At 38.4% G+C, this 27,672-nt stretch overlaps 2 protein-coding genes across 3 annotated transcripts; both read right to left on the bottom strand.

Moving 5' to 3' along the window:
• LOC101742334 (uncharacterized) lies at positions 1-27,640 on the bottom strand. 2 transcript variants are annotated; one of them, XM_004924295.5, is made up of 10 exons: positions 27,430-27,640; positions 16,336-17,664; positions 15,512-15,673; positions 14,603-14,801; positions 5,705-5,912; positions 5,135-5,262; positions 3,927-4,072; positions 3,075-3,165; positions 1,901-1,950; positions 998-1,063 (listed from the first exon to the last, which is right to left on the bottom strand). In XM_004924295.5, the coding sequence occupies exons 1-9, from the start codon at positions 27,482-27,484 to the stop codon at positions 1,932-1,934; spliced, it is 2,337 nt and encodes a 778-aa protein (XP_004924352.1). In that variant the 5' UTR covers positions 27,485-27,640; the 3' UTR covers positions 998-1,063; positions 1,901-1,931. The 2 variants fall into 2 exon arrangements, with proteins under 2 accessions (XP_004924351.1, XP_004924352.1); XM_004924294.5 differs by lacking the exon at positions 1,901-1,950 and having other exon boundaries at positions 1-1,063.
• Positions 8,410-12,023, bottom strand: LOC134201624 (uncharacterized). The gene has a single exon (XM_062676844.1). It carries the CDS (start codon positions 10,117-10,119, stop codon positions 9,163-9,165), a length of 957 nt encoding a protein of 318 aa, XP_062532828.1. The 5' UTR covers positions 10,120-12,023; the 3' UTR covers positions 8,410-9,162.
• Positions 27,641-27,672: the final 32 nt, after the last annotated feature.

The raw sequence follows: 27,672 nt of genomic DNA on the forward strand, positions 1-27,672 counted from the left end.
TTTTTCTTTCATAAAAAATATATTTATTTTATTTAAAAAAAAAAAACAATACAGTAAAGGAATATTTTACATGTAATTTTTATCACCGTAGCTAAACGCTAGTCACACAATAATTCAACTGACTGGCAATTTACTAGATATGTACTATAGTATAGTTTACATAGAATATATGAGTAATATAATAATTAATTTGTACATGATACACTATCTAACTACTACAGTAGTACCTTTATATAAAATGCATACGATAATCTATCATGGAAGTTAAGTTAAGATAATATCTACATTACGCATTCCAATGTAATTTAGCAACGGTATTATGATTATTAAAAAACTTTTTTAGATTTAACCTCGCAGAATTTACAGGAGGCGAAATAACATTAGAATTTATTGGATAAATTCAAGACCCGCCCGGTACATTACTAATAATTTTTTTAAATGTGAACATGATCCTACTCAGGATAGTACCACAATGCTTCAGACAAAGCATCTTCTTCGTCGCTTTCTTCATTACTGAAGGTCGTATCCTTGAATTGACCTTGGCCTCTCGTGAGCTGTTTCCACCTCGTCCGGTCCTCAACTTCACGTGGGGCGGTTGCGACTGGTAGACCAGTTAGGGTGGTTATCTGGTCACACCAGCAGCTACATGATCGGCTGTGGCCTTCTTTCCACCTTGCCCATACAAAGCACAAGGGAACAGAAATTCCATGTCTCAAATTCTTAGAATATCGACCTCACGTCTCATGATAGATGTGATAATTGAGGCCATCGTTAGTCAATAACCGTGGTCGCTCGTGATCACTCTTAGCTTGCTTTACCTTTGGCAAGGTCAAAACCCCTTATTTAATATTGCTATATTTAATATATAAAATAGATATACCTACACATATTGATATGCTCCGAATCTAACTACGAATCAAGTATTGAGCAGTAATATAATCTTAAATTATTTGTTCTGATGATATTTATTTTGTAAATTACATTCTTTTATTAATAGTTTTATTTGGTTATAATATACTTCTAGACATTACTGTAGCCATCCTTTGATCCCACCACACAGTATCTGAAAAGAAATAATAATATGCGTTTTATTATGTATATATCTATGTTGATAATAATATTGTTTGTTTGTTCTCTATGCGTTCGCGAATCTAACTATGGTATAAGTTAGTACCGCTGTTGGTGACCCCACTGAGTTTCTCGCCGGATCTTCTCAGTGGGTCGCGTTTCCGATCCGGTGGTAGATTCTGCGAAGCACGGCTCTTGCTACTGCCAGTGTTAGCAACAGTCCGGTTTGAGCCCCGTGAGCTCACCTACATGTTAGGGAGAAGCTGAAATAGCCTCTTAGGGCTATCAGCATAGGTAGGAAAAGATGTGTGGTGTCGTGGGTCACCGGATAGGAACGAAGTTCCTTATTATAAAAATATTAATTTTAAGTTCTATTCGAGGTATATAGAAAATAAAACTGGAGGTTTCGCAACAACCCACGGTCATTCGGTAACGTGCGAACTTATTGTGGTACACTTCATTCACGGTTGTTTGCAGAAGTGTCAGTGTATTGCGCAAACGAACGCTCTGAGATCGTGGATAATGAATGATAAAAAAATATGTTATTTTTTGTACGTTATTACAAAGTTAAGTACACTGTGTGCATTACTAATTTGTACGTTATTACAAAGTTAAATCGTACACTGCGTGCATTACTAATAAAAATCTTACGTTACGGACGTTTTTCCCGGTTAGGGTACCCATCCGCATCGCGTTCCAAAAAAAAGAGTTCATTCAACAAGAGTGTTACGAGAAATATGATTGTTGATTCCAAGTTGATGAATGATTTCGAATCCTTGAGTTAGAAAAGCGACGTACACACACATAGAAATAAGTTAGTCTGCGACTGTACCATATTGTTACGATTCGTCTTAAGTCAGCGCTTACACGTCGGTCGTGAATCTGCAATCATTATTAAACAGATTTTTCAATACCTACCATTCAAAATGGAGTTTTAGAATTTAATCTCTTTATTGAATTGCGTTTAAATGTGAAATTTGAGGTTATTTTATGGCAAGATATGTTAGCACAGGAATGAAACTAGTTTATTACAAAAGATATTCCATTAATACGTGAACAAAAAGTGTTAGTGTTATGTAGTTATTTACAGATTGATCGTTACAACGTGTAACATGTTCTAATGCGAAGAGTTTAGGATGAGATTTCTTTAAAAATATGATCTATATTATAATCGCAAGGCCAATACCTCAAGGAGGCGACACAAAGTATTCACAAACATTTGTTTTTTAAAGTAAATTTAAAATTTTAGTAATAACAGTAGTAATAATATGAATTGTGTAGAGACACGTATGATATTTCCGAAGCAAATGTATTATTTTGACTTGAAACGCAGTTTTCCTGGACAATATCAGTGACGGTCAATGAGCGAGCAATCGCGTCGCTTGATACGAATGCGCAAGTCGCCTTATCCTTTAGACCAGATGCCAAGGGCGGATCCAGCTTTGGCGCTAGGAGGGGGTCACATAGTCAAATTTAGATGCGTTCGTTCCCAGACGTTTGCCATTATACAAAGTTATTATATTATATTAAATTAAATATTGAAGGTATGTAGTTACATAAAATCTGTATGGTTACAAAATATATAAATAAAATCATTATATTCAATTAGTGGTCCACCTAAGTCCTGGAACCAGCTCAGGGGATGGTCATGACCCCCATGACCCCCTCCCTGGATCCGCCATTGCCAGGGGCTCCCAAACTTATTTTGTCTACTGCCCACTTTGGGAATAAATTATTTTTAGCGCCCCCATTTTTGTCACCTTATTAAAAACAACTATAGCGAGAGCTTAATCGGTGTCTAAAAGTCATCCTAGATGAAATTATAAATCGCCTCCCAAGCCTCTACGAAACGCCCCCTTTTTTTTCCGGGTCTCTTACCGCCCCCCTTTAGGCGTGGGGCGCCCACAAGGGGGCGTTATGGCACCACTTTGGGAAAGGCTGCTTTAGACCATGATGACTCCAACTATATTTGTATGTTTGCATATAACACAATAAGTTGCAATCACCTGTCACGTTTGTTGGTGACCTCCTCGTCGGAGTCGAAGTCGTAGATGTCATCCTGCAAGTAGTTCCTGTTCGCAAACCCTCCCATGTTCACTGGAAATTGAAAAACGATCACTTTAGCTCTTGATGTGACAATATAATAATACTAGCTGTACCCTTGGACTGGTGGTAGGACCTCTTGTGAGTCCGCACGGGTAGGTACCACCACCCTGCCTATTTCTGCCGTGAAGCAGTAATGGGTTTGGGTTTGAAGGGTGGGGCAGCCGTTGTAACTATACTGAGACCTTAGAACTTATATCTCAAGGTAGGTGGCGCATTTACGTTGTAGATGTCTATGGGCTCCAGTAATCACTTAACACCAGGCGGGCTGTGATCTCGTCCACCCATCTAAGCAATAAAAAAGAAATACTAAATCCACACTTGCACACTCTTCTAATTCCTATCGTCATAAAGGCTTGTAATTATGACTCTGCGCGAGTATGTACCTCCCAGTTGTAGCTTCGCCCAAAATAGTTTGTCGTTGAGTTTGTTCTCACATACGTAAATAATAAGTTTGCTTAATCTTCATTATACGAGATCAAATCAGAAATGAGGAGATTTGCAGGAAAACCATGGTAACCGACATAGCCCAAAGGATTGCGACGTTGAAGTGGCAGTGGACCCTGCCCATTGCTCGTAGAGCGGGTGGCCGTTGGGACCAGAAAGTTCTTGAGTGGCGACCGCGTACCGGAAGACGTAGCGTGGGCCTCCCACAAGATGGACCGACGACCTATTTGTGGCGAGGCTTGGGGAAGGCCTATGACCAGCAGTGGACGTTTGTGCTGATAGAATAGAATAGAAAATAAATCTCTCACCGGTGGCTGTGTTGTCGTATTTGACGTCGGGCCACTTATAGTCGTTTTCCGTGTAGAGCGGAGGCAGGGTCTGATGCGGAGTCGGGTACAGGTCGAGGTCGCGTTTGCCGCTCTTCAGACTGTCTGTATCGCTGTACGTCTTCATCCTGAAACCGTGGAGAGTTGTTCATGTAGCGGCAACGATCATGGAATGGAGGTGGTTTAGCAAAATCCTGACTCGCGCTTTAAACATTAAGACAGGCTTGTATATATGTACATACTGTATGTATATACATTATTTCCTTCGATTTTCGCGAATTTCAGACATAATTATAACCACTTTTATGATTTAATCTCACGTTTTTTTATTGTTATAATATTATTTACAGCGTTTCGAATACTTTAGTTTCCGTGGTCGCGGTAGACTGAGTCGTTTCGCGTTGGTACTTGAATATTGTGAAAACTAAGGCTCACTTTTTTAACCGACTTCAAAAAAGAAGGAGGTTCTCAATTCGAGTGTATGTTTTTTTTGTGTTCGTTACCTCATAATCTTTAACTGGGTGAATCTATTTTGATGATTCTTTTTTTTATTAGAAAGTTGACACTTTCCGTGTGGTCCCATTTCAATTTAGTCCAGTTCTGATAATGGTATCCATGAGAAAACCATTTAGTCTTAAATTTGCATTAAGTACATGCGCGACAAATAGATAAATAACTCAATAACTCAATATCACGCCAACCGATTTCGATGATTATTGTTTTTAGTATATATTAATTTGTTTTGAAATATATATATATTTTTCTATTTGAAATCAGTTTTTGTTAAAGTATGCCTATTTACAATTATCTATTTATAATGTACTAGCCATAGGTACTCGCCCGCTTCGCTGGGCATTTAAAATTAACATTACTATTTACTATCATTATTATTAGGGAGTCCAGCACTCATATATATATTAACCTATCCATTAAGTACATATATTTTCTACATAGATACCAAGTTTCAAGTCAATCGGATGCATGGTTCAGTAGTTATAACGGAACATCCGTAAAAACCACTGTAGATTTATATATTAGTATAGATAGATCTCTTTATCTTTATCTTTAGCTTTAATTTTACACACAGTGAACTATTACTATATTCACAATATAAAATGTAAGATTAAGCCGTAAAAGACAGTGGAGCTTAGGATCTTTGACTAGACGTAGAATTGATTCTATCGACTTACCTGGTGTAGTCTTCAAAGCAGCTGAACCTCCACAGTACAAATGCTAACAATGCCACTGCGATCACCACACCGGCCGCGATGACCAGCCACAGCATTAGAATTGAATCATCATCGGGGATGGAGAATTCCTGAAATTTTAACGATAATTTTTTTAAGTGATCACTCTTTAATTATTTTTTATTGCTTAGATTGGTGGACGAAATCACAGCACACCTGGTGTTAAATGGTTACCGGAGCCCATAGACATCTACAACGTAAATGCCGCCACCCACCTCGAAATATGGGCTCTAAAGTCTCAGTGTAGCTACAACGGCTGCCCCATCCTTCAAACCGAATCGCATTACTACTTCACAGCCGAAATAGGCAGGGTGCTGGACTCACAAGAGGTCCTACCACCAGTAATTACGCATATTATAATTTTGCGCATTTGATTTTTATTACAATTTTTTTTCCTTCACCGTGCAAGTCAATCGTAAACATTTGGTAAGTACGTATTTCATTATACAAATTGGTATCCGCCTGCGGGATTCGAAAACTATTTAGTTCAGTCTTCAAAACCGTAACACTTACAGTAATGCCCATTTCTTTGAGTCTTGAAGCGTAGGGTTGCTTCAGCGTGTACTCCGACCACATGGCGATCAGGTCCTCCGCGTTGAGTCTATATTCTTCAGAGTCTTTGTACTGTAAAGGCACCCCGAAGGTTACTTCGACACAAGAGTCGAAGCCGGGCCAGTGGATATTACAGACAGACTGTCCAGTCAACTGCGTTGTCTCAAACCTGGAACGTATACTTGGAATATTAAAAACCAATTCCTAATCCAAATTATACAAACTAGGGAAACTATACATTAATCTCCAATTATTATATTTACTAGTGGTCCCTCAGTAGTCGAAACTCGACTATAATTATAAGTTTGAACATTATTATGGTTATATTGTCAAAGACGATTATACTTCTTTAATCACAGATTTCGCCAAGACTACACTATAGACAAATAATATTAACACAGACTTTAACGATAAACAAAAGAGTATTTATATGAGTGTGTGTCAAATATATAGTAGTGTTTGCAATATTTATTTTATTGATTTAATGTATTTTTTATGCATAATAAAAAATAGCATTCCCCCCTTCTCTATATTCTCTATAAGTGTGAAAAATTTTATAATCCTTCGACGGCGCAATTTTCGTAAAAAGGGGTACAAAGTTTTTGCTTCACGTATTAATATATGACAGACATGACTTATATGTTATTCAGTGGTGACTAGAAGAATCTATAGACGTCTCAAACACCATCTACGACTTTGCAACCCGAGATCGAAGTCTCAAGAATTGTATTACGGTTGCCCCACCCTTCAAATCGAACAAACTTCACCATATTTCACTGGGTAGCAGTCTACCCAATGAAATATGGTAAAATTTCCCGGTATATAAAGTTACTAGTACGAGTATCACTCCCTGGTACATAGATTAGTGATTCATCTTCTTTTTTTCCACCTTATCTCACTAGGTGGGGTCGGTACAGTTAATTTTTCTCTTCTATTCACTTCTATCAGCCGTCATCTCAACACTCACTCCTCTCTTTCTCATATCGTCACTCACACACTCCATCCATGTTTTCTTCGGTCGACCTCTTCCCCCTCTACCTTGCACTACCATTTCCATACATCTCTTAGTCACATGCATCTTCTCTCTGTGCATCACATGTCTATACCACGCTAACCGTCATAGATTTAGTACATAGCTATATAGATTAGTGATTATACTAAGAATTAATTGTATCAGATAAACTAGGCGTTTAACTGTGATGTTTTTACCACAATTGACCCATGTGCTACTGCAGATTAAGAGCTTTTTCTGTGCGAAATTTCATTCTAATCCACGCAGCCATTTTTGTGTGATTGAGAAAGAAACATCCAAGCTTTCACATTTGCATATTAGTGCAGATTTTAAATTTAATACGTTGCTCTAGATTGTTGAAAATAAGTAAATAAATATTAACATTTGACATGTAAATCCTTTGTTTATTAAACTTCCAAGGTCAGAGTTAAAATGTGTCTTTAATATTTTACATCTGGGTAGACGGTTCGAGAGTGACACGTGCGATCACGTAGGCTGAATGAATTCATTTTTGACAGTAAATATGGATTCTTTGGTATTTACGTACGTATGTACGTACAGGTAGGCAGCGGCTTGGCTCTGCCCCTGGCATTGCTGAAATGGGCGACGGTAACCACTCACCATCAGGTGGGCCGTATGCTCGTCTGCCTATAAGGGCAATAAAAAAAAAGTTACATGTATATATTATTGCTGAGTCGGTAGATTCTACGAAGCCCTACCCTCGCTAGGCCTGATTTCAGTAAATTCTCTCAGGTTGAGCCCGTGAGTTCACTTACCTGTTAGCACGTTTTTATTATGTTTTTTATTGCTTAAATGGATGGACGAGCTCACAGCCCACCTGGTTTTAGGTAGTTACTGAAGTCCATAGACATCTTCAACGTAAATGTGCCACCCACCTTGAGATATAAGTTCTAAAGTCTTCGATAGTTACAACGGCTGCCCCGCCCTTCAAACCGAAACGCATTACTGCTTCACGACAGAAATAGGCAGGGTGGTGGTACCTACCCGTGCGGACTCACAAGAGGTCCTACCACTAGTAAGATAGCTGGTCGTAAATGGAACAGCCTCTTAGGCTACCAGTGAATAGGTAGGGGGAAAGGTATCACTACGTGAATATCGATACCCACCTTGAGGCAATAATTATATTATCATCTGTCAAACATGTGGCGGTAGCCATCACAGAACACAAAATATTTGACAGATGCCTGAATCCGGCTTACAACATTTTCAACATAAGCTTGCATATATACAAGTTCCGAACCACAACATCTGTACAGTCGGTCTACCGAGCTAATTTCCACCCGCTCGGTGGAAGATATTCCTTCCGTTGATATACCCTCAGAAACCTAAATGCATTACTGCTTCGCGGCAAAAATAGGCATAGTGGTGGCACTGGTACACAATTGGTGACCTGACAATTAATCAGTATTCGTTCAACGCAGTGGTGATGCCGCAATGCCACACTAAATTGTTAATAAATAAAATTGTAATAACAAATAAGGTAGCTAAGGATAACAGCTATAAGAAAGAAGACAGATATCAAATTGATAAACTAGAAGTATGTATTTGTCTTTTTGCCAAAGACTGTTATCGTTCATTGATTAATGAATTTTCAAAATAAAACTTACCTTAATCTCTAATGACAGCTTCAATATTCTAAATCTTACTAATTCACTTTATTTTCAAGACGGCTTTTCTTTTATCAGTAATACAAAACACTCACACGTAATATGAATTATTACACATATTAGATGAATATCTACAATTATTACAAGCAGTCTTTTATTAGCTACATTTTAACGATATGTTTGATAATTTATTCAAAATAGTTCAAAGTCAGCAGACCTCAAGCCGAAGCACTCATTCCTCACACTAATTTCTCTTCGGTGAATTTTTCATTTAGTATCTCTATTCGGTCCAGTTCATCAATCTTTTTATTATTATTATTAAAATTATCATTTTTGGCAACTTTTTCATTATTCGAATTATTATTTTCAACCCTGATTACATCGATTGGCAATTTATGATCAGACTTTTTGACCGGGGACTTCATTTGCGGATAGTGATGTAGTATCGCTGTCGTGTTGAATGTTATGTTTTTATATTTGATTATCTCTTGCTGACGTCTCCCGTCGCTCGTCGTGGGAGAGTTCTCGTAACTATTCGGGCTGGCTAATCGGATTTCGTCCATAACATCTTTAGTATTATCGATCAGACCCATAGCTATTCGTTTGCTTTTCTTCAAGTTCTCCATGTAAGTGTTGTATTGGTTCATTTCGATGGTGTTGTTTTTCTTGAGTGGCAGCGAGTTCGGCAACTTGAGCGATCGTTCCTCGTATCACAAGGGTCTCTGCGACGGATCCTTGCCGTCGCCGTGCGCCGCGTCATCGCGCGCGGCGTTCTTTAGCTAGGTCTGTGTTTGGACCATGGAGATACTGGTCGTTTCTGTCACTATCGTCGGAGCTGGGTATTCGTCTCCAGTCGAGTCGTAGATAGGAAACTCGCAGCATAGAATGCACTTGAGGAACTTGGGCACTTCCACGTATATCGCTGGTGGTATTGGAATCAAAGGCGACGTCGATGCCTTGTAATACAAATAATCGGGGTTATCTCTGTATTTCTCGTCCGCCGATCGTTCGAGCAACGGTATACCAGATAAAAACAATATAATCAAAGTCGTAAATAAAGGTGATAATATTGAAATCCATTCCACGCCTTCTATCACGTTTAAAGATATGATAAATATTCCCCACCACAAGACCACTTCGCCGAAGTAGTTGGGGTGTCTTGACAAGCCCCACAGACCGTCGTTGCACCATTTTCCCTGATTTCTTGGCTCCTGTCTGAAGGCAAACTTTTGGAGATCTGCATAGGTTTCTATTAGCAATCCTATGACGAAGATACCTGCACCGGCTGAGTCCAAGGTTGTCATGGTTTTGGGCGCTTTAGGATAAGAATGATGGGCGGAATTCGTTATGATCACAGGTAAACTGACCACATACACCCACAGTGCTTGGAAGGTATAAAACACAGCGAATCTCAGGGTGTTACTTTTTCTATCTTCGAACTGTTTATCTCTTCCAATGTGATAGATTCTGTAAATCAAGTACCCTGACAATCTGACGCCCCAGAGGCACACAAAAGCCGTCACCATCAGCTGCCTGCTGTCGTAACTCTTCATAGTGCTCCCTCCTTGACCGAGAAAGAATGTCAACAAGGCGATGATGATAAAATTGGCACCTCCAGTGAAATCAGTGACCTTGTCGTTCTGCAGTAGGGATGCGACGGTGAAGAACAGGATCTGCATTGCGACGGTCACCATCGCGCTGATCGCGAAGTTGTTCCTATCGATGAGGGGCTCCATGTTTCGATTTCACTGGTCCTGCGTTGATCTAATGACGCATTGCCGCATTTCGTTCAATTATCGATCGCGTCACATCACTCGCCACATATTTATATCGGTTTCCGATTATTGAGGAGTATTACGATAGTACAATTTTATTTAAGAGCGTGCGACTCTTCGTTTATTTGGTCCAACACAAGCGCGGAGCCTCACTAAAATAGAATTGACGTGTGCCGCGCGCGTGTACGTAAAAGCGCAGTGCGCATGCGTGTTTGACCTACAAAACTCTGGTTTTCTTGAAAGATAGAAGTAATGAATTGTCCATTTGTTTTCAGAATTAATTGGATAAAGCGGGAAGGAAACTCAGCAATTAAATTTGTTTTATATTTCTCCGTATCCGGTCGCTGCTTGGCCCAGAGTTGGTCGTTTGTCTGGAATGCGTCACCCACCTTGACACAAGCACCGAAATCATAATTGTACAACGGCTGTGCCGGTATAAATAGACAAGCTATAGCTACTTAGCTATTAGCTATTTTTTACTGGTGGTAGGACCTCTTGTGAGTCCGCGCGGGTGGGTACCACCGCCCCGCCTATTTCTGCCGTGAAGCAGTAATGCGTTTCGGTTTGAAGGGTGGGGTAGCCGTTGTAACTATACTGAGACCTTAGAACTTATATCTCAAGGTGTGTGGCGCATTTACGTTGTAGATGTCTCTGGGTTCCAGTTACCACTTAACACCAGGTGGGCTGTGAGCTCGTCCACACATCTAGGCAATAAAAAAAAGCTAGCTACAGCTAGCTAGATATTATTAAAAAAAATCACTTTCTAAGTAAATGAAGTGGCGAGTAAAAAGGGTTATGCCAAAGTAACAATTCCACGCGGACGAAGTCACTGGCAAAAGCTAGTTCATAAATAAAAAGACCTCAAATGCCAAGTAAAACGACAGTAGCGTGTAAAATCCAGTCTACAGTCTCATCATCGAAGCTCATCCAAAACTATTGTACATAGCATTTTATTAACTCAAATTATTATCTTGTGTCATCACTAATAGTTAATTATCGTTAACTTTGTGATAAATTATCCGTATTGATAAGAAAAAAAAACCAAATTCACAATTAATGTATTTGCCGAAAAACACGTATTCACGTTTGACGCGTTCCGTAATCGATTTAGAGTTTTGTAATCAAAAAAAAATTTTGTTTAGAACGTTTCGTTAGTAATAAATAATTATGTCGTAATTAAAATTTGGTATTTACAAACTATTTGTTTCTTTGTTAATATAATGCGTTGATAAGAGTTTCGACAAATTTACGTGGCGCGGTTTTTTTTAATTGATTCTTTAAAGACATCCGAATTATTTTTGATTTTGCGCTGTTCCAAATGCATACAAATTTTAGTTAACTTTTATGTACTGCGTCAAACTCAAATATTGAAATCCTTCAAAGATTTCAATCAAAAACGCTCAGGATGATAGTGAACGCACCATGGTATGTTACAAATGAAAGAATCCATTATGATCTTGCCATAAGAAAAGTCAAAGATGAAGTAATCCATTGAGCTAAAGCATATTGTGTAAGATTGGAAGCCCATCCGAATAACCTTGCTAAGCATTTAATGGACAACCAAATGACTACAAGAAGACTCAGAAGAAGAGTGCCTCAAGATCTACTAGATCTACTGTAGATTAAGTAGATTAATTGATATGGACATGTCAATGGACATTGTGCATGCACCGCCGGAATTGTTTTTATCAAAACTACGGTTGAATGTCTTACGACAGCTTACTGTATAGAACAAATTAAAAAAAAAAAAAAAAACTTTTATGTGATCGAGAAGTTAAAAAAACTCGCACTAAGCACACATAACGCGTTATTAACATTACGCTAAAACAAAGTTATAAGATTTTCTTTTTTTTTATTGCTTAGATGAGTAGACGAGCTCACAGTCCACCTGGCGTTAAGTGGTTACTGGAGCCCATAGACATCTACAACGTAAATGCGCCACACATCTTGAGATATAAGTTCTAAGGTCTCAGTATAGTTACAACGGCTGCCTTACCCTTCAAACCGAAACGCATTACTGCTTCACGGCAGAAATAGGCAGGGTGGTAATACCTATCCGTGCGGACTCACAAGAGGTCCTACCACCGGAAAATTCATTTCAGTAGATTCAAAAGCTTCAACCTAGACTGGTTTCTTGTGTTTAGATGCTGGAAACCCATAACAGATCAAAATAAAAAAGACGTGTGGCACTCGGGGACTGCCGCGGTAAAGCTATTGCAAAGTATTTTTTATCAACTTATGCAATTACAATTAGACAATAATAATTCAATATTAAAACAATAATATAAATAAGACCACGCTATATTTATAAACATTAACAAAAGCAAAACATTAACTGTCCCCTTCTTACTCATAAGCTAGACCGCGTGAGAGAGAGATGGGCAGACTTTTCATGATGCTCATGCAGTGCGACGTCACGCCGCGCGCTTATTCACAAACACTACACCAGCGCAACGTGTGAATGTGTTGAACGCGAGCTACATAGTAGGCGTAGTGGGGGTGTCAGGTTATTTTCGTTACGGAATTTCTTGATTCAGTCGCCGCGCTCAAGGCCCGCGATAGAAGCTATGCAATAGCTTAAAAGTACAATTAAAGTACTAAATGCGTTTCACATAGATACCACTCACTGGCTCGTAACGAAAATAAATTGTTATGTTATTTCTGATAGCTTCGCGAGTCGTATAATGTAATTGACTACGGAATTAAATTTCCGATTTACAGAATCGATTCATCCGATCCTTTGTCGAACCGTATTGAAGCCGTCATGACTTCCTTTAAGACGTCCTATGTCTTCGTTTCCGCCTATGCCCAGATTCAAATCCGCACGAAATTATAAATTTGCGGAATCACCTCTGGTTGGAGGTATTATGAGCGCGCATAGGAACCACCGCCTAACTTATTTCGCGACGCGGTCGTTTGATACAGAGAGATTTCGACCTTATTGTTCAAGAATGACGATGACATTTACGTTGTGGTGTTTAAGGAATTCTGTAACCACTTAAGAGCACATGGATTGTTATTTTCATCTTTAATTCATCCATTGAAGAAATAAAAAAATTTGATCCATTCTCAACTACAGTACAGTAAAAAGCTAAATCAGAATAAGTCAACCGATGATTGCGATATGACATTAATAATGTCATTGAAAACATAAAAGACACGTAATTTCCATTAAAAACTAAATGACATGTATTTTTATCTGAGCATTCCATTTATTAGAGATTACGTTCAAGATGTTTTGTTATATACGCTTTTGGTTTTATGATTCATTGATTATAATCGTATTCGTTGCGGTGATATCCGAGGCAATTCTAAAATATTGTTCTACATTAAATACGTAAGATGCAAATTAGTCTTGACGGAGAGTATTAAGAAGGGAGGAATCTGTTTATAACTAGCATATTACATATTTGTCTAAAAGCTCTATTTTGTCTTTAAAAGCTCTGTTTTGTTTAATTTTCAAAAAGCTGGTGATATGTCCTCTTAATTCTGCCGTGAAGCAGTGTTGCGTTTCGGTTTGAAGGGTGGGGCAGGCGTTGTAACTATACTGAGACCTTAGAACTCATATCTCAAGATGGGTGGCGACATTTACGTTGTAGATGTCTATGGGCTCCGGCAACCACTTAACACCAGGTGGGCTGTAAGCTCGTCCACCTATCTATGTAATAAAATAATAAAAAAGCGATGTGTATAAATTTGACAACGATTCTTTTTCAACACATGATGTTTTTCTATTGTATGAATACAAACAAAAATTCAGATCACTTCTTTTCTTTCTTTCTGAAGGTGTAGCAGTCAGTATTAATCAGTACATTTATTTCAGGTGTCCACAATAGACAAAATAAATAATAGTTTAAAAAAACTAATAAAATAAAAAAGCGTGGTGTGCTTTTCAGGATATTATCAAGATAATCCTTCTACTCATATCTGTTCATAAAATATTTATAACTACTGAGACCGTGCACCCCACGCTTTCTTTACAATAAAATCATTTTTTCTTACACTTTTTTTTAATTCAAAGTTATTCAAATTTATTTTCTATTTTTTAGTTGGATTTTCTATAAAAGCGATTTTTTTAGTTTTTTTAAACTATTATTTATTTTTAATTTTTTAGTTGAATTTCAATATTTTTTTTAAATATTGAATTGTCATCGGTCCTTAATAAGTATACCAAATTTCGAGTTAACCCGACGTTTTGCAGGAGGTCAAAATCATGTTCAAAGATTCCATTACATACTAACATACATACGTCTGAAGCTAATAAAAGCGTATTAAGAAGTAGCTGACGGAAGCCTCCCACATCCTCTCACACGTCACCTCATTTTGATTGTAGTACATTGTATTTCTCATTTCATTGCGTTACCGCTGATGATGTCACGATTTACCAGCACCACTGTGTTCAAGCTGGAGCTCATTTTGGAGGAGAAAATTCACGAATACTCACGTGCTATTTAATCCAGGATCGATGTTATTGTCCTTGATGTAAGACGTTGACATGTCAGCGACCAACTCCCTGAAGTCGTCTTTTATTTTCAGGAACTGCGCAGGAGACACGGCCAGGAAGACCTTCAGGGTTGCGGCAGGAGGAGCTAGGACTGCTTCAGATTCAGGATCTTCTTGGTCGCCAGCACGTCGTAAGGGTGCTGTAAGGGATGAAATTCTTGCTTTTTTTTTATTGCGTGGACGAGCTCACAGCCCTACAACATAGACATTTACAACGTAAATGCGCCACCCACCTTGAGATATCAGTTCTAAGATCTCAGTATAGTTACAACGGCTGCCCCGCCCTTCAAACCGAAACGCATTACTGCTTCACGGCAGAAATAGGCAGGGCGGTGGTACCCACCCGTGCGCACTCACAAGAGGTCCTACCACCAGTAAATCATCGTGACTTCAATGTAGGGTCACATTAACTAGCACTCCTTCAAATCAACTAGTATAGATGTCCAGAGGGAATCGCTCAGCTTAGCAATGAGAATATTACCATCTACATCAGAGATTCCCAAACCCAATTTGGACTATAGTCCCATTTTGCAAAATGAACTGATACTTCAGATTGCCGAAATTCCTTTAAAAGTTTAACAGACTTGCCGATTTTCATCTAGTACAATCACATTTTTAAGAGAAAAGAGAAAGGATTACTGGTGCCCCGGAGATCTTTCCAGTTTTACCAGGACGGCTGGCTCGACCATGAAGGTTCAAATAAAAATTTGGTTAATTAGTAGGAATAGTTTACGTCGATCCCCAAAGTTAATTTTCCATTTAATCAACCCCTGGGAAACCGTTATCGACCACTTTGGGAATCACTGACCCACATACTCGTTTATCACGGAGATATTATAGTCGTACTTACTCATTAATTTGACACTGAAGCTAAATCCCCTTAAGAACATCATCCCCACTCTGGCTTCAAATCTAATGAACATTTTGTTCACGTCCGAGAATCGGTACCGGCGTTCTGAGGTCAGACGATAGGAGAAGATCAGACCATCAGTTCCGGAGGCATCTACACCACCTGAGAGAAGCATTTATGATTTGTCAGTAAATAATATGATTCTTAAATGCAATAGTTTGTTACAAAAGTCAATGTTGCCTTGAATGTATGTCTAAACTCGAAAACCCAATCCAAACGTCATTTCCTAGTCCATTTCATAGTTCAAAGCAATTCAAACTTCGGAAGTAATGAAATGAAATGAATAGACGAGAGACTAAGTCGTAAATATAGTTTTTTAGATGGGTGGACGAGCTCACACCCCCCTGGAGTTACGGGGCTACTGGAGCTTATCGGCATCAACTACGTAAATGGCGCCCCAGCTACCTTGAGATATGAGTTCCAAGTCTCAATTTTATAGTATAACGGTTGCTCCACTCTTCAGACTGAAAAGCGTTACTGCTTCACCACAGAAATAGACAAGGCAGTGGTACCTACTCGAGCGGGAGAAAGGTCAAGACGCCTTCCTACCAGTAGAAATTCGAGTTAAAAGCGGGAGTAAAGAGATGATCTCTATCTCTTGAAATTTGGTCTTGAACAGATTGTTTGTGTTTGACCAGGGCCTTTGATGTCAATAGCAATAGGGACACCCCATCATCAGGTGAGAAGTAACCTCATATGTCTTCGATAGAGAAAAATGTAGAATGCTAGTATTATTGCAAGGTATTAATAAGACACGAACTTACCGGGCTTCACCAGCACGTAGTCCCCTAAGGCACCGTTCACAGCGAAATCAGTGACATTAAATTCGATTCCCATCCCATCAGTACCTTCTAATATCCAATCAATTATATTGTTCGTTGGATACGGACGAGGATAGTTCGGTGACGTGATCACTACGGGCTCGTCAAGGCTCAGCTTAATGTGAATAGGTGCAACGTCCCTAGCGAAACCAGAAGACTTAACGTCTAAATCTTCGCTGTGCAGAATTGAAAATTGTTTCATTATTTGGTCGAACTCAGAGCTGGATAAGGCGTCGACCATCTTCGTCTGTCTTTCGATTTCTTCTGTTGTTGCTCTCTGTGTGCTAGACGTGACTGGTGAGACTTGCACGATTTCCTCTGATTTGGTAGTAGGTAGCGATTTAGTAGATCCAGAGAATACTTCTACTTCTGAGCTATCAGCTTTTTCGCCGGCTTCCAGAGCATCGTTCTGGTACATTATAGGTTTTGATTTCTCTGATGCTGGATTCAGGTCATCGTCCGCATTGGGCTCACTGTCGAAACGCTCGCCACTATCAACGATGTCTTCCATGTGGTCAGCAAAAATATCAGATAAATTACTGTCGTCTATTTGTTCGTAATCTTCATAATCGTCTTCTTTTGTATCGTTTTCGGTCAGTTTGTCCATAGTGTCCATCAATAACTTCAAGTGGTCGTCCAGTTTATCCCAATCACGGAGGTTTTCTTCATTAATTGTTTCATCATCTTCAGATTTAGGATCAGAATCCTCAAAACTGCCGTCTTCGGTTAAAATTCGTTTGGTTTCATCAATAGTATCCTGTATATTTTCTTGAGATTTAACTTCTAAATTCACGTCCGGTTTTTCTTCTTCGAAATCATTGACTTCTTTCTCGTCTTCATTTAGTATTTCTTGAGCTTCGAGGAATATTTTCTTTTCGTCCTCTACAATTGGTGGTGGTAATTTAGGCTCTTCTTTGCTGTCAGGTTCTAAGACATCGAAAACAGTTTCATCAGAATCTTTATCTTCTGTTTTTCTTGCGTTATCTTGTTGACTATTTTTGGCATCTTCAGCAGAATCAATGGTTTCAATGTTATCTTCAAAACCATCACCGCTGTCAATTTCTTCTTTATTTTCTTGATCAGGGTCTCTATTGTCTTCGTACAGATAATTATCTAGCTCTGCTGCCAAATCTTTGTCTTTACCTTCGTCTACTAAAATCATTTCCGAGAGTTTGTCCATTTCAGCTTGAAGGCTCTTCTGCTCCTCTTTTAGAAAGTCATAATCATAATTTACGTCATAATCGTCATAATCGTGCTCCCCGGCAGCTTTCACTGAGGATTTAGATTCAATATTAAAATATGTTTACCAAAGGTTAAAACCGTTACTCTCTCGTCATATAGCACCTACGTACTTTTTTTTCCTACCTAAGCTGATAGCCTTGAGAGGCTATTTCAGCGTAACCTTAACTAGTAGGTGAGCTCACGGGGCTCAAATTTGACGACGTGGCTAACACGAACCCTAGCAAGAGCCGTGCTTCGCAGAATCTACCACCGGATCAGAAACGCGACCCACTGAGAAGATCCGGCGAGAAACTCAGTGGGCTGTGTCTGTGGGTTAATTTACTCGTCGAGGTGACCGGTGCTTGCGGTACCTAAAAGCACCGTTAGTGGATCGGGAGGACCTACGCACTAATTATTACACCATAAGAATAACAACAGAATTGGGTTTAAGGTGATAAATAGTGAGTTTGCGGTGAGAATAAGTTGAATGGTCGCCGCATCTCGTTGTGCTTCACGTCAAAAATTTTGATGGGTTGACATTTGTCAGTGGCACTGCCATGTGAGAGGTCACATGAACCCGACATCCTACTGTTTTTAAGGAACTAAGAAATACAACAGCGTGAATTTGTCCCACCGATCAAATAGGAATTAGTGCTTCGAAATAAGATTTGTTAGGACATTGGTATCTATCAGTACTGGCCCACTAGCAGTTAGGCAACAGTGTGAAATTATCGGTCTATACATATATTTGTTATTTTTTATTGCTTAGATGGATGAACGAGCTTCTGACCCACTTGGTGTTAAGTGGTTACTGGAGCCCATCGAATACGAATGTACTAAACACCCTTGAGGTCACGACGACTTCAAAATATTTATAAGATGCTATTCCTTCGTCGTGGAAGTCGTTCGCGAATACATATGGGTTTCAGTAAGAATGGTAAATGAATGATCTGATCTCCGACGTTGTCATTAAGATACTTGAATACGTGGATTCTTACCTCTCAAAACATTAGCCCTTTGAAATATAACAAATCCTAATAAACTTGTAATTAATAATGATTAGCAAGAATCACTAGAAAAGAAGCAAGCAGTAACATCACTTAAGAAGGCATCGATAATTTGTTTCAGTGTTTATTCAGTGGGGCAAAAGTTCTGGAGTGGAGACCTCGTACTGGACGGACGTCGTATTATGGGCACCCAGCCAACGCGGTTGACTGACGAACTGGTCAAAATAGCTGGCAAAGACTGGATGTGAGATGTAAGAGACCGAAGAGAATGGATTGCATGTGAAGAGACCTACACTCAGTATTGGTTCGATACGGGTTGAAGAAGAGAGAGAGAGAGAGAAAGCGAATGATTGCTTTTTAAGGAAACGCTGTGCTGAATATTTATGACGATAAAATTATCTCAAAGGTTTACCTTACCTACGTACCGACAGTTCATGCCCAAATGACACCTTATTTTTTAAATAGGTACATCAAGTGACTTCTGTGTGAGAAACAAGACTAAAAACGCACATACTATACATGTTCATTGTTCAAAAACATGACATGATTCCTTCCATCGCAATGTGATAACAGTATGAAATCGAATTCAACCTTGTCGCGTCCGATATAAAACCTAATTTTCTTTGTTACGAGAATCAAAACATGCTAAAAATAGACAATGTAAACATGATGATGATGATGTTTGAGTAATTGCGTTTATGAGCTAAAATTGTTGTAAACAGTTTACGAATATTTCGAACCATTTATCTAGCATAGGTTTACTCCCATCCTGAACACAAGAGAGGGGGTAGCGGGGATCGCATCTTGCAGACCGGTACAAACTTTAACCCTTGCCCGGTTTTGCCTCGTATGGAGATCGAACGTTGGGTGAGAATGCGGGGAAGTCACTTAGTGGCTAGGCCTCTATCATCTTCGGCCACTGAGTCCATAATCCTGTCCATTCCTGGCTCGAAGCAGCCACATTATTTGCCCATACATAAGTTAAAAAAAAACTTGGTGCACGTGAAAGAAGTGAAACTTCTTTTGTGGTGTATAGTATTGTGGTTTTCTTCATTATTCATCCTTAAATCAAATTTATCTTGTAATAGGGAATGCTGTATATAAGAGAAACGACCTTGTCCTTTCCTTCTCTCCACGGTCGAGTGGCTCGCGAGACGCTCTGTCTATTTTCTCACTCATGCTCTTCCTAAATTGTATCTTTTCTCACTAGCCGTAACGAATCTGTCGCGAGTTAAATTTTACTCTTAACGCGCCTAAAGAAGTTTCATATCAAAAACTGTGCAAAATGTGTCTACTAAATCTTATGTTTTTAAAACGCTTTTATTAGCTTCAGACGTATGTATGTTAGTATGTAACGGAATCTTTGAACATGATTTTGAACCCCTCCAAAAAGTCGGATTAACTCGAAATTTGGTATACTTATTAAAGACCAATGACAATTCAATATAAAAAAAAATCTTACACTATTTTTATTTCAAATTTATTAAAATTTATTTTATATTTTTAGTGGGATTTTCTATAAAAGCGTATTTTGTTATAACAGTTATTGTAAACTATTATTTATTTGTTTTGTTATTCAATTTATAGTTTATTAACGCAGTCCCTTGGTGTCGTGCGTGTCTGGGGAATCAAACGTGCTGACCGTTTTGTGGCGATGTCAGAACTTACGTACGCTAATCTCATTGAGCATGACGCACTTCCACTACATATTTCGTAATCATTATTCACGCTTTATTTTACATAGATATTGTGAGGAATTCGCACACGTTAAAATGGCACGTTCACAAACGCATATGACTCCATCGCGTTTCATTAGTTAATCAATTCCACGAAAAATATGTTAAAAGCTGATGAAATTCAATAAGGTCACAATTCCAATAATCCTGCATGGGACTTTAGCTATAACGTAGCTACGAATAACAACTAAACGCTATACTTCTTTCACGCTTACTTAATCTTTCATTGGCTCTGCAGCTTAATGATTGTCAATCAAGCAAATTTGTAGGTTCGTATGTAATTTACTCATTGTTTTAGCGCCGTGAATACCAGCGTTAGCTCTCATTTACATTTTGTAATAGATTCATCATCTTCTTCCTAGCGTTTTTCTGGTCTAATGCCAGTGTCTGCTTTCCTACTTAGACACCTCTACTTTGCCCGGTCTTTGGCATCCTTCTGGGTGAAGCTATTCTCCTTCATACCCGTTTTTACCGCATACATTTTCTAATAGATTACGTAGGAATATTCGAGACACACCCAAAGTAATAGTCAAGTAACCGAATTAGACGAATTGTATGAAAATTTTAACGTCGCCCTGGCTAGCGTATATGGCACCAATCCTGTCCTGAGCACGAATATAGTGTAATCATACATAAAGCCTGGCGAAACATGACGCTGAAAGATAGTTTTTTCCTACTTAAGCTGGTAGTTTATTGGTAAGCCTGGTAGATTATTAGTGAAAATTATTATCACATAAATGATTTTATTAGGGCCGGCATTCAAAATAAATGGTTTTTTAAATTATTTATTGAATTATGGATGAATGAAAGGTAAATTATATAATATAATAATATCTTGCACTGCACTAAAATTTGCATGTCAAATAATAACAAAGCATACACGGTGTTTTTAACTTCTTTAATAACTTATTTTCACTATGCTTAGTGTATAAATGATTTCTTTCTTTCTTTTTATCTTTCTTTCTAGCCTTGAGAGGCTATGCTAGCGTAACCAAGTCAGTAGGTGAGCTCACGGGGCTCAAACCTGACGACGTTGCCAAAGCTAACCCTAGCAAAAGCAGTGTTTCTATTTACCACCGTATCGGAAACGCGACCCACTGAAAAGATCCGGCGAGAAACTTAGTGGGCTGTGTCTGTGGGTTAATTAACTCGGGTTCAACGAGAACGATGACCGGTGCTTGGGGTACCTAAGCATCATTAGTGGATCGGGAGGATCTGAAATGACGTGAAAGATCGGTCCCCGTATTTCGTGACATACATTTGTTAAAACGCAATGCTGTGAGTGCGGCAAGCTGGGGATGTCCGAATTTGACGGGCGACAGAAGACGGATAGGAAACGCGATTGAAGGTTTTTAAGTTATTGCGGTTTATTTAATTGTATTTTAAAGTATTCGTTTATACGCAACTAGCGACCCGCCCTCGCTTCGATTCGGAAACTGTAATTTATTATTGATTTCCCCAATATTTAATGGATGTTATCTATATATATAAAAATGAAACCCGTTTTCCGTAACATGAAAACGGCTTGACCGATTTGGCTAATTTTGGTCTTGAATTATTTGTGGAAGTCCAGAGAAGGTTTAAAAGGTATAAAAATATGAAAATTCTCGGAATTAAATAAAAATAACAATTTTGTTTTCCCTTTGACGTGTCCCCCGTCGGACGGATTCCTTTTGTATGTTTTAAGTTTATTCTATATAAAAGTTTAGGTCTTTTATTTATCGAATGAGGCACTACGAAGTCTGCCGAGTCAGCTAGTTATACATATAAACCTTCCTCTTCAATCACTCTATCTATTCAAAAAACCGCATCAAAATCCATTGCGTAGTTTTAAATATTTAAGCATAAATAGGGATATAGGGACAGAGAAAGCGACTTTGTTTTATACTATGTAGTGATTCGAAAATAAACTCAACGTTCAACTTCTAAGCCGGGTTTGAATCCGATCTCACATATTTAAAATTACTAGTGGCCCCGCAGTAGTCGATATTCGACTATAATTAATTGAAATTATGAGTTTAACAATTATTATTTTTCTATTGTCAAACAGAAATTATACTTTTTTAATTTAATCACAGATTTCGCCAAAGCTACATAGATAAATAATATTAAAGACAAACAATTTAAATCTGTTCTCAATTAGATCACAGACTATACACAATAACAAAAGTTTGACAATTGACAATAAATAAAGAGTATATTTATATGTATGTGTTGTGTCAAATACATGGTAGTGTATGTAATGTTTTTTATTATTGATTTAATGTATTATTTAAGCATAATTTAAAAAAAATAGCATTCTGCACTCCTTCTCTATATTCTCTATAAGTGTAGGGAATTTCATAATCTTCCGTCCGCGCAATTTTCGTAAAAAAGGGGTACAACGTTTTTGCTTCACGTATTAATATATATAGATTTTCAAAGAATAATAATTAGCTACAAAATAATTCGTATTGGATAACTTCACGATTAGATCACGTGTGTTTTGATCATTCGTACTCACGAGAGGGTGTTAAACCTCTCCGTAGAAAAGTTTTTATCCTTTTTGAGTTCCGCCTATGTTAATTAAATGCATTGCTCAAGCTTTTTGGGTTCAGGAAGCTCGCGCTTTTCTACGTAGCCTATTAGCAAACAAAGTACCTTGAAATCACAATGTATCTTCTTGACTCACTATTGGGTGAACACGTCCACTATGACTCTGACTTCAAACTGGCTTTACCAAATACTCTATTTACTGCTGGTACTTTATATATTGACATTATTTGTTATGTTAAAATTTGAAGGATAACAAAGCCGTTCGAATAATAATAATAATGTTTTTATTGCAAGTAACCATGACTCATATAAATTGTTAATAAGACTTAGACCTATGTTAGTAGTTATATTTACATCACAATGAATTAATGTCGTAACATCCCACGGGAGATGGCACCACAGCGACCCATGTATACACAGTCCAGCCTGCTTGCGATCATGCTCAGGATACTGTTGGAGCTGCCCTCACTCTGCTTACCAGAGATGCACACCTCTTACGCATGGTAGCTTTTATATAATGCCTTTGAGGCTTTGACCTCAAAGTACTCCTAATATATTACTCTCTATAATAATAATAACCTTAAATCGCAAGCGAGCTAAAGAATGTCTAAAATTAATTATATTACAAATTTAAATTGTTCTTATAATGTACATTCGCGTTATCAAATTTACAAAGTAAAAACGTGATGTATTTAGGTGTTGTTTTTCAAATTGTCAGCCAATGACTCAGACGATGAACTACTGCTGATTAATAGCAAATCATCAGTTGGAAAAGTTACGCTAACAATACATTTTCAATGACACTAAATCTGTTACAATATTCGAAATGGCAGAATCGTAATATAATTGAATTTGTTTGTCTGACGCTAACGAATGTACTAGAAAATATATTTTTTGTTCTTCTAACTATTGTAGCTAAGATAAAAATTTCAGAGCTTTAAAACTTAGAGTTTCAAGGTTATTATGGATGTACAATAGTAAGGCTGGGAGCTACAGGCAACTATATTTTTGATGCAACCACGTTATTTTATCACCATGCACAGCATGCTTTTTTTATTGCTTAGATGGGTGGACGAGCTCACAGCCCACCTAGTGTTAAGTGGTTACTGGGGCCCATTGACATCTACAACGTAAATTCGCCTCACACATTGAGATATAAGTCCTAAGGTCTTAGTATAGCCACAACGGCTGCCCTAACCTTCAAACCGAAACGCATTGCTGCTTCACGGCAGAAATAAGCAGGGTAGTGGTAGCTACCGGTGCGGACTCACAAGAGGTCCTACGACCAGTAAAAAATGCGATTTCCTCCGTGACATACTTATGTAAATGTATAGGTCTTGCAGAGGTATAGATTCCATACGTATTTCTTAAAGAGATCAGCAGATCAGGATGTTTATCTATTGAGATTTTTGGGCCTGAATCGCGCACCGATATTCTAGTCAGGTTTTGTAAACGGAATATTAAACAAAGAGGCTCGAAGACACAAAACGTAATTGCTGTTCAATTCGTAAATGCGACGTTATCAATGAACAACACGAGTTCCTATTGATATCGATTGTGAGTTGATAAGAAAGGTTTTCGGAATGATTTCAAACAAAGACTGTTTCTTCCTTGACTTATGAATCTCAAGGTTATTGTCTGTCTTTGCTATATTTATTTTTTATTGCTTATATGCGTGGACGTGCTCACAGCCCACCTGGTGTTAAGTGGTTACTGGAACCCATAGACATCTACGACGTAAATGCGCTACCCACCTGGAGATATAAGTTCTAAGGTCTCAAGTATAGCTACAACGGCTGCCCCGCCCTTCAAACCGAAACGCATTACTGCTTCACGGCATGAATAGGCAGGGTGGTGATACCTACCCGCGCGGACTCACAAGAGGTCCTACCACCAGTACCCAAATACATTTACAATTTACCATCACCATTTCCCATTTACCGTTTACCAGTACCATTTACCCAAATACCTTCAGGTCTAACACTAAATCGCATTCTATAATACGCAGGTACGCTCGGTACCGGCTTAGCTCTGCCCCCGGCATTGCTGACGTCCATGGGCGACGGTAACTACTCACCATCAGGTGGGCCGTATCCTCGTCTGCCTACAAGGGCAATAAAAGAAAACGCAAAACCCTTAAAAATAACACGTAAATATTTTTCGTGGTTGCAATAGGCAGGATTGTATTACCGAAGAGCCTAATATCCATTAACTGCGACATCCGATCTAATTGTAACAAGTCAACAATTAACTAATTAAACAAGCTGTAACTGAAAGTTTATTGTTAATTTAACTAAAAACACTTTACTGGTGGTAGGACCTCTTGTGAGTCCGCGCGGGTAGGTACCACCGCCCTGCCTATTTCCGCCGTGAAGCTGTAATACGTTTCGGTTCGAAGGATGGGGCAGCCGTTGTAACTATACTGAGAACTTAGAACTTATATAACTTATATGTCAAGGTGGGTAGCGCATGTACGTTGTAGATGTCTATGGGGTCCAGTAACCACTTAACACCAGGTGGGCTGTGAGCTCGTCCATCCATGTAAACAATAAAAAAAAAATACTTTTAACGGCTTTATTTGACGTTTATTATTGTATTATTTCATTGTATTATTTCCGACATTTCCATTGCTCTACTGCTTCACGGACAATTGTAAAATTGAGTTTAGTCAATTATTATTGTTTTTAATAATTGTGAAATTATCATTAAGCCCCATTTACATAAATGACTCATGTTTATTAATGACATGACTATTTTCGGTGGAAATACAGTAGATTGGGGGGAATAGAGTCTAGAGTTAGAATAAGGACAAATCTGGGATGTCACAATACTTTTGTTGAGTGGTTAGATTTAATTTTGTTGACCTGAAAATAACTTTTATTTAGTGTTTAAGAATATTTAAATAGTTTAATTTAGTCGTCAAAGTTTTGTAACTCATTAAAGATATTAAAAAATTATTTAGCTAAAGTTAGGTACCCACCTAAGAACTAAATAGTGCCAGCCCTATCGAAAAACTCTATTGTATACGTAACCTGATTCACCCTAAAGCCAAGGTGAATCGGGTCAAGCTAGTTTTTTCAGTTTTTGTGTAGGTATATTTTGTAATGAACTATGTATAATAACGCATCGTATATAAAAATTTAAGCCTCCTTAAACATTTTAATCTCAATTTTATTCGTATTATCCTAAGAATTCCACTGGTGGTAGGACCTCTTGGGAGTCCGCACGGGTAGATACCACCACCCCGCCTATTTCCGCCGTGAAGCAGGAATGCGTTTCGGTTTGAATGGTGGGGTAGCCGTTGTAACTATACTGAGACCTTAGAACTTATATCTCGAGGTGGGTTACGCATTTACGTTGTAGATGTCCATGGGCTCCAGTAACCACTTAACACCAGGTGGGCTGTGAGCTCGTCCATCCATGTAAGCCATAAAAAAAACCATTGAAGATTTGTGTTGGATTAGGAAAGGGTCCCGATTCTCCCCTATCTACGATACTGTGTCTTCTGTAGGTATGTAGGCGTATTCGTTACTGCTTAGCAATGGTGCATCTCAGTTCAGTATTAGGGACTGATTATTGGGATCAATAATCGGTATTACACGGATATGACATCAGCTCGATCATTCTGGAAGTCCGGACGCGTGGTACGGCGTAATCTTGCCCCAGAATTTTCAATATGAATATTTACAATGAGCTCCCGGATGAACTCACAGCCCACCTGATGTAAGGTGGTTACCGGAGCCCATAGACATCTACAACGTAAATGCCGCCACCCATTTTGAGATATTAGTTCTAAGGTTCAGTATAGTTACAGCGGCTGCCCTACCTTTAAAACCGAAACGCACTGCTTCACGGCTCAAATACGGCCATTTTTCTCGCAGGTTTTCAAAGTTAGTTAAACAACACTCCTGCCTACATAACTAAATGTCGCGCGCGAGTGCACGGAAGCTGTCTACTAGATCATTCTTGTCATCTTTTTGAAGTTATTTCTGATTTAAGACAACGGTCTAAGCCTTTTATCGACGTACGTGACTTATTATAAACATCACTAATAGGGGAATTATTACTGATAGAGATTGCTATTAGCGATAAGGCTGCCGTTGTTAGTTAAATTAGCCCATATCAAAGTTTCCTGTTTCTTGTTTTGTCTAAATTGTTACTATACAGCATGTAATGATTATTAGAGTAAGACATTAAACAGAAAAAGGCAATATACGTGTACGCCTTCGTCACAATATCCTGCTAATAATGGCGGAAAAAATTAATAAATATTTCTATATCGATAAATTGGAAGAAAAAGAAATTCAAAATCGTTTGGATACATAATTCAATATGACTATAATCTGATATTCTAATTAGAAGTCAAAACAAACAAATACTACATACTAATACATTATACGCCGCATCTTACCATAATTTAGACGATAAACACATCAAAACACAGACACACACACAAAGATACATATTATTTTAGTCAAATTGCATCACGGGCTCCCACAAAGGAACCCAGATTCGAACGTAATAAAACCATTAATTACCTGCAATCACACTTCCTAAGGCCACTAAAATTCCAAAAAATAAGAACGACTTCATTTTGGGCACTCTTAAAGCATATTATTGAATGTTTTGAATTCGTCTTGTGATGTGCGCTCGCGTGTGTCTCGATCGAAATGTTACAGCGTACTGTGGGGACGTGACAAGCTATTGATAGCAGTATCAAAGTCTAAACGTACCGTATTTAGAGTACCCGGTTCGGGACTCAAATTAATTATATAAATAAA

Source organism: Bombyx mori, chromosome 28 (assembly GCF_030269925.1).
Source record: "Bombyx mori chromosome 28, ASM3026992v2".
Taxonomy (NCBI): Eukaryota; Metazoa; Arthropoda; class Insecta; order Lepidoptera; family Bombycidae; genus Bombyx; species Bombyx mori.